This window comes from Charadrius vociferus, unplaced genomic scaffold, assembly GCF_000708025.1.
Source record: "Charadrius vociferus isolate BGI_N301 unplaced genomic scaffold, ASM70802v2 scaffold57, whole genome shotgun sequence".
Classification (NCBI taxonomy): domain Eukaryota; kingdom Metazoa; phylum Chordata; class Aves; order Charadriiformes; family Charadriidae; genus Charadrius; species Charadrius vociferus.
In genome coordinates, this window is record NW_009649172.1 from 164,599 (window position 1) to 172,931 (window position 8,333).

General features: G+C 39.8%; 2 protein-coding genes across 2 annotated transcripts; one reads left to right on the top strand and one right to left on the bottom strand.

Annotated features, from left to right (window-relative positions):
* Positions 1-250: 250 nt before the first annotated feature.
* LOC104289566 (olfactory receptor 6J1-like) lies at positions 251-1,120 on the bottom strand. Its single transcript, XM_009888520.1, has one exon. The coding sequence runs from the start codon at positions 1,118-1,120 to the stop codon at positions 251-253; it is 870 nt and encodes a 289-aa protein (XP_009886822.1).
* A 1,137-nt stretch (positions 1,121-2,257) lies between these two features.
* On the top strand, positions 2,258-7,656 carry LOC104289567 (olfactory receptor 49-like). The gene is given in 4 exon segments (XM_009888521.1): positions 2,258-2,269; positions 3,186-3,213; positions 6,676-7,292; positions 7,294-7,656. Coding segments are annotated over 4 exon segments (1,020 nt in total).
* The last annotated feature ends 677 nt before the right edge of the window (positions 7,657-8,333 follow it).

Consider the following 8,333-nt stretch of genomic DNA (forward strand, 5'->3'; position numbering starts at 1 on the left):
TTTTTTTATTCACTGGAAGGAATTTCCCATAAGAACAGAACATTGAGAGAGAAACCAGGCACACAGGAATGCTGCTTCTTGCACAAAGAGCCTTCTGAGATGAACTGCAGTTTATGTAAAAACTCAGGAATGTGGAGATCTTGAGAATGCCCTTATTGTCCACTCAATTTACAGTTCACTCTGACAGCCTTTGTACCACTTAGGATGTGGGAGGCAGTGTCCCTCAGAGCATCCCTGACCTGCTGGTTCCTCAAAGTGTAGATGAAAGGATTAAGCAAGTGTGTGAAAACAGCCATCTGCAGAGTGACTGCCTTCTTGAGGCCAAAGGAATACTCTTTGGCACTATGTACATGAAGATGGCACTGCCATAGAATATTGGAGCCATGGTGATGTGAGAGGCACAAGTGGAGAAGGCCTTTTTCCAGCCTGAAGATGAGGGGATATGGAGTATAGTGATGATGATGTAAAGATATGAGAGAATGGTAAATAGCAGAGAGCATAGGAACACCACAGTGGACAATGCAAACTTCACCAGCTCCAGGAGATGGGTATCTGCACAAGAGAGATTGATCAATGGCTCAACGTCACAAAAAAAGTGATCAATAGCATTTGGTCCACTGAATGGAAGCCAGGAGATAATGATCATGGGAGAGAGGACAGAGAAGAAGTCCCCAGCCCAAGAAGCCAATCCTAGTTGGAAGGATATCTTGGTGCTCATGATGGTTGTGTATCTGAGTGGGATGCAGATGGCTACATAGTGATCAAGTGACATGACAGCCAAGAGAATGACTTCAGTAGTGCCAAAAAAGAAGTAGAAATAGCATTGAGAGATGCATCCAGCCACAGAGACAGTCTTTTCCAAAGAGATGAAATCTTTCATCATTTTTGGAACAATGGCTGTTGCCGTCATAATATCCAGGAAAGAAAGATTGCAAAGGAAGAAATACATGGGGCTGTGGAGTCGACGATCAGCCAGTGTGATTGAGATGATGGTCACATTCCCAGAGACTGTCAGTACACAGATTATGAGAAACACAATGAAGAAGAGGATGTCCAGTTCCCAGACCATGGGAAAACCCAGAAGTATGAATTCAGTCACCACAGAGCTCTGGTTAAACATCAGCTTGGCAGGCATTTGTGACTTCAGCTTGGCAAGAGGGTCTTCATAATGAAACACAAAAATGTATTTCAATGCAAACATTTTCTTAGTCCTGGTAGGTATCATTATTTGAACTCTGGGAGGGGAGACTTCTAATGTCTCTAATGTCTCTTCCGTTCTAAATATACATTTTATTGACAGAATGATTTTCTACTGTCTGATATGGGCTAGGAGCTTGTACCTGGAATCTAAAAACTGTCATAACATAGTTTGGAAGGAACTTTTGGAGGTCTTGTCCTGCCCTTTGCTCCCATTAGGGCTAACTTCGAAATTAGGTCATATTACTTAGGGTCTTGCCCACTAAATTTGTGACTGTGTCAAAGGATGCAGATCCCCCAACCTCTGTGGGTTCCTGGTCCAGTCTTAACAATGCTCAAAGGAATTTCTTTTTTTTCTATCTAGTTAGGATTTCCTATGCTGTAATTTTATCAGATTGCCTCTTCATGTTGCAAGGTGTACTTCTGAGAAGTGTGACTCCATCTTCTCTATAACCTCCCTTAAAGAGTTGAAAATTGATGCTAGATACCCGGAACTGACCACACATGCACAAACACACTTTTGTCTTCTCTTTTCTAGTGAAAACAGATTCAGTTCTCACTGTCTCTCTTCTCACATACTCAGTCTTCCATGGTATCTTCTGATGTTCCTTCAATTTCCTCCACATTAATCATGTACTGGGCAGCATGAGGACAAACCAAACATTGTTTTCCTATTTCTGGCCCCACTACTGCCAATTTGAGGGGAACAACAGTTTCCGTTTACCCATTGCATGCACTCTTGCTAATGCAGCCTGGTGGGTTGCCAGCCTCCATCAATGCAAGGGCAAAGTGCTGGCTCTTGATCAACTTACTGTCCACTGGGACTCCCATATCATTTTCTGGACAGCTATTCCTTAGTCAACCTACTGTTACTGACCCATTTTTTCAGTACATAAACTACCTAAATTCACTTTGCATACACAAATCTCCCCCCAAATGCTTTACCATCTCTATTGCTGTGTATGCAGTGCCTGACAAATGCTGCTTGAATGGACACTGGAGCAGGCAAGTAAAATACCAAGAAAGAACAGACTTCAAGGAGTGCAAATAATAGAGGTTTATGATCTTTATGGTAACCTTAATGGTTATAATCTGAATTAAGAAATTATCAATGTGCTGCCCCTGTCTTTCCTATAACTGTGTAGGTGGACTGATGTTTGTGATACTAAGTGTACATGATGACAGAGAAACAACTGCCAGAATCAACTGTACATGAAAAATGTACAGTTTTGAGAACCAACTCTATGTGTTGATATAGAGAAACATCACACAAAAAGACATTCTTCACATCCTCTGCCTCTCTATATGGTAAATGCAGACTACACAAATCATGAGCCTACAAATTAGTGTCCTAGAAGTGGTTTGCATAATGCGTTTTTGTTGACCAGGCAGAGATGAATTACACCCTGGTCTCTGTTGCCTATATCTGAATATTTTAGGGAGATTTGGGAGTGATAAATGTATGTTAAGTACCGCCATGTAGTCAGATGACTCCCACCTATAAGCTTCTACCTTTGAGAAGATAGATGAGATGAGAGAAGCCAGGAAAGAAAAAATTACCCTAAGGAAAAAAGTTCCATAATCAAATCTTGTACATACCTTTGGAGCAATTGCTTCTAGCCTGTTTTGCAGAGACAGCAGAAATCAGCTGGATGGATACTTCATTTCATTTAGGATGGAGATTGCTGTTATGGCTGTCCATCCAATCTAGTGATTTTGAAATAACAACACTGGAATGATGGATATGTTTAATGGTTTCCCTGTCATCTAGAACAGAGGAATGAAAGCAAAAGACTTATTGAATGGTGAATGAATAGGTGGAATAAAAGTATAGTATGGAGGAAGTAAAGAAGTGGAGTCTCTCTTTAAGCATCATTAATGCATTTATTAAGAACAATAGGTAATGGCTTTACTTTTATTCCTTGGAACAAAAAGAAGGAGGAGCTGGACAGAACAACTTAATGCTTTCAGCTAACAATACCCAGTAGACCCATCTACAAACATGCCAGAGAAAGTGTCTCAAATGACCACAGTAAAACCAAAAGAACAGGATTTGTCTTGTGCTCCCCAGCTGAACATTAAAATTAAGGTAGTGGATTTAACAGGCCATATAACGGCATTGAGGATAACAAAATACAGCAGTAAGGAGGGGTCTGGAATGCTGTCTACATCTAAATTCAATGAAAATTTCTGTAGGATTTGTTAGCTGTGTTCTGCTTTCTTAGACCTTAACCTTTCAGTTTGCACATATACTATGCATTGTAGAGTTGCGATTTATACTCAACATAAGGGCAGACATATCTTAGCTTTGTGGACTTCAGTTTCAGACAATGATTTTTTGCATCCTGCACTGCTGAGTACTACAGAACCTAAATTTTTACAAGGTCCCCTTAGTGATCCAATAATGTTTCTCTGTAAGATTGCCATAAGTCAATAGGAACCAGCGTAGGCCTTACACTTCTATGCAGTAGAAGACATCTAGAGATCGTGTCCTCCTTTAGCGGTAAGGGGTAACTATATTGTTGGTGGCTGAAAATAGCTGTCATTTAGCACCTTGGTACACAAGTCATGCAGAAGGACCATCATGCTTTTGGGACAATGAAGGGTGCGCCCACAAAGAATTGTACTCATATCACATACCATAGAATAGCTAATTCAATCATTGTGGCATTCATGTGAGCTGAGGGATAAAATGAACCTTGCTCTTCTGCATCTCAGGAAAATTTACACTAGATAACACTGGTGTCACCACTCCTCCCATCTCTCTGAATGTATACCAATTTACACAAAGTAGGAAAAGTCTTTCACGAAAGTTTGAGAACAATGTTAGGAAAGCCCAAATGTTTATTTGAATGGAATGGCACTCAGCTGTAAGACATTGTTTTGAACTAGGCGGGAAAGGATTTGCACCTCTTTACAGAAGTTTAGTAAACATTGGGTATCTAGCTCTCTGAAGGTGGACCTGCTAGCTCTGTTTTATTATTTTTGAGGTCTTGGTGTTATTCCGGATAAGGGATTTCTTAAAACTTCAAATGTATTTGTGGAACAGCAACATTTGCTTTGGTTTTCTTCTTGTAAGACAGGAAAAAAATCTATCATATCATTATTGTTAATATTTATCTATGACTAGTTAGAGATTTAGACAAATAAAAGTTTAAATCCGTTGGACAAATACTCCAGTGTAACTGCAATTGGATGCAAAACTTGTCCAGTTGTAAATGTGGGAGTTTGCTGGAGCACCTCTGCTGTGAGGACAGGCTGAGACACTTGGGGTTGTTCATCCTGGAGAAGAGAAGACTCCGGGGAGACCTTATAGCAACCTTCCAGTAGCTAAAGGGAGCTTACAGAAAAGATGGGGAGGGACCCTTTATCAGGGAATGTAGCGATAGGGCAAGGGAGAACGGTTTTAAACTGAAAGAGTGGAGATTTAGATTAGATACTAGGTGTAGAGCCCCTGGTGTAGGTTGCCCAGAGAAGCTGTGGCTGCCCCATCCCTGGAGGTGTTCAAGGCCAGGCTGGACGAGGTTTTGAGCAACCTGGGCTGGTGGGAGGTGTCCCTGCCCATGGCAGGGGGATGGAACTACGTGATCTTTAAGGTCTCTTCCAACCCAAACCATTCTATGATTCTATGGTTCTATGATTGTAATCAGCCTCCACTGAACTGTCTGTTTAATCCAGGAAAGTGATTTGCCTGGTTTGCAGAAATCCATAAATTAGATGTAAGCTACTCCTACAATCAATATGTACAGTCAGTCAGCACCTCCAGAGAATGGTGCAACTTCCTAATTCAGGTGTCTAAACTATCTGCACTGAGTTGCCACCTGGAAGAGCTACATTGCTTGAGAACTGCTACATGGAAACGGGTTTCTGGTCTCCTGGAAGTCTACCTATTAGATAGTAATAACAGATACTGTCACTGACATAATCTGCTTCTGTGATTTGCAGTGAAGAAACCAAAGTTCCTGAAGAATCCCGATTTCACTGAACAGACTTAATGGTGAACACTAGGATTATTACCTTGTCTGGCACTGTTTGTTCTGATGTTCTCTGGAACTGGTTTAACCAGGAGAAGAATACACATGGTAAAGATTATAAAGACATTTTACAGGGAATGGAACAGAGGAATAAATAGTCCTCGGATATTTGGAAGAGCTGCAGTTGCCTAAAAAGATTTAACTTTCACAGAGTGACTGAATTTGACAAAAGATCAATCTGGGGAGCAAGATCCACATTGTTTATTCTTCATTCAGTCAAGGTAATAAAGTGAGTCATCCATATCAGTAAGTGTGTTGCAAGAAGGCTTCTCCTCCCTCCTTTGCCATAATACATTTTTTTTTTCATTTTCATTTTTTATTATCTTTAATGCAAAACCACCTATTTTTCTTTGTATTTTAAATTATTGATGAGGAGCTATATTGCGACAGTGATGATATAAAACATTACCTGTAACATATTTATTTAGCTGATATCAAGATGTTCAGATTGGTGTTAGTAAAACTAGTCAGAATTTAGCTAGTTAATGCTTGCAAGTACTGAGTACCAAAGTCGTACAGGTATTAATTTCTGAAGAATGGGAACCAGTCTGCTAACTCAAATGTTTATACATTCCCATTCAACAGAGAATTAAACCATGCTTTTAGAGAAACCTACTGTTCATCTTCATGCATGAATACATTGACAGTGATCACTGTCTAGAAAGAACAGTAATTAGAGAATTTATTGTGTTAATCCAGTGTGGTGTTTACATTTACAAGATGTCGTGCTGTCCCAGGGTATATATCTTCCGTCCCCTTTATTCTTTGTCAGTTACTTAAAAGCCTTCGTCATTTGATGTTGGAGAATATACCTGGAGAAGAGGGACAGAGCTCAGCCTTAGCTAGTGCATTAGAACAGCAGGAGCATGAAACATCTTAGAGTTAAACCCTGACTTTCATCTTGTTATAAAGGTAACTTACTATTCACATGAAATTTTTTGAAAACAGACTCCTAGGAAAGTGGATTTATTTTCTTGCAACACCTCTAGTTTCAAATACATCACCGAGTTTAGAAGCCTCAACAAAAATAGGGTCTCTTCTTGCCCCTTAAGCTTTGTCGTGGTTTTCTTAGCTTGGAAAGAAATTGGAAGACATTGGTACAAAATGACTTCAGTTACATGTTTTTGGTTTTGTTTCTTTTTTTAAAAAAATCTTATTTTAGTCCTCTCAGCTTTCTTTTTGAAGATTGGATTTGGCTGTACTATGAACTACAGCAGCTGTATAATTTTCCATATTTTGAAATCAGGAATAAACAAAAAGCTAGTATTGATGGAAAAGAAAACAAAATTATTAAGTAGTTTATTAATAACATGCCTTCATGTTAGAGTAATTTCCTTTTCAATTCTCTGCTGATTCATGTTTCGTATATATTTAAATTTAAAATATAGCATTGAATCCTCCTTCTCCTCTCCCCCACAGTTATTCACAGCACGAGACACGTAAGTAAATATTGCAATGGAAAACCAAACCATGGTCAAGAATTTCATCCTTGTGGGTTTCACAGCTGGAAGGAAGTTGCAGATCTTTATCTTTGTGGTTCTCCTCATCATCTACATCTCAATTATAATTGGAAACTTAGTCATTGTCACCATCAGCATAGTGGACCGTAGGCTCCGTGTGCCCATGTATTACTTTATTTGGAACTTGTCTCTTTTGGAAATTGGTTTCACTTCCTGTGTCATTCCTAAGGCCTTGTTCAACCTAGCATCAGGAGAAAAGACAATTTCTGTGATTGGGTGCTTTGTTCAATTTTTTTTTTTATATTTCACCTTTGGCATGGCAGGATTTCTTCTCTTGGCAGCAATGTCAATTGACAGGTATGTAGCCATCTGCAACCCCTTGTCTTACTCCACCATAATGAGCAATGGGCTTTGTAGCTTATTAGTGCTTGGTTCATGGGGGCTGAGTTTTGCACTTCTAATTGGCCCGTCAATTGTTGTCTTCCAGTTACCCTTTTGTAACCAAAACATTAACCATTTCTTCTGTGACAGTGCACCTTTGGTAAAACTTTCCTGCATAGAAACACCTCTTCTAGATCTTGCTAACTTCTCAATAGCTGTTTTTTTTTTCTCTCCTGGGCACTCTCCTTATCATAGTCTTGTCTTATGCCAGTATAATTTCCACTATATTGCACATTTGATCTGCTTCAGGGAGGCAGAAAGCCTTTTCCGCTTGTGCATCATCTCACCTTACTGTTGTCGTCATCTCTTATGGGAGTTGCATCTTCATGTATGTTAAACCTATACATGTGGCTGGGCTTGACATCAGCAAAGGGGTAGCTGTTCTCAACACGCCGGTATCTCCTCTGCTCAACCCATTCATCTTCGGTCTGAGGAACAGGCAGGTTCAAGAAGCCTTGCAAAAATATTTCCCTGTGTGCAGTTCTTGCAGAACAATTCTGAGACTGATGACAAGTGAAAAGTAAAGAAATTTTGCAGGGAACCACCTTAAAGGCTGAAGACATATAAATATTTCAAGTATGCATTTGTGCAGTGAATGTCAGTAGCTTTATTACTGTCTCTGATCTGTTGTCCCTCACTCACTTTTTTGCCTACATGACAAAAAACTTCAATATGGATGAAGATGAGTCTCCGGTACCCTTTAGCAATATAGCAGCTGGTTCTGAAAAGAGAAACAGGCACCTGATAAACACCATACTGGAAATACAAGAGTGATTTAGGAGGGCAACAATAAGAGGAGAAAGACCATATTGATGTATAAGATGAACTGCAGCAAATTTAACTTGCCGCAGGAATGTACACTGGGTGAGGTTACAGAAGAGGGAAGTTTTTATTTGATCTAGAGAGTGGTCAATGCTGTGGATTTGCAAACTTTAGCTTATAAGCTCTACTTGTCTTCTTTCTGTGCTAGTGGAATTTTTCTTTCAGTTTAAGAGAAGCAGAACCATTGTTATTCTGTCAGGGACACTGATGGGTGGTGGGATTTTTTAAGGCATATGTATTTGCTTACTGCCTGAATCCTTGCCCTGTAAAGGTTGTGTTGTGTTATAGTTTTGCCTTCTGTGCCAAGTGTGGACTTGAAACACTAAAAGAGCTTTTAAAAATCTGCCAGTGCATTTTAAGATCCATCTCCTCTGGAAGA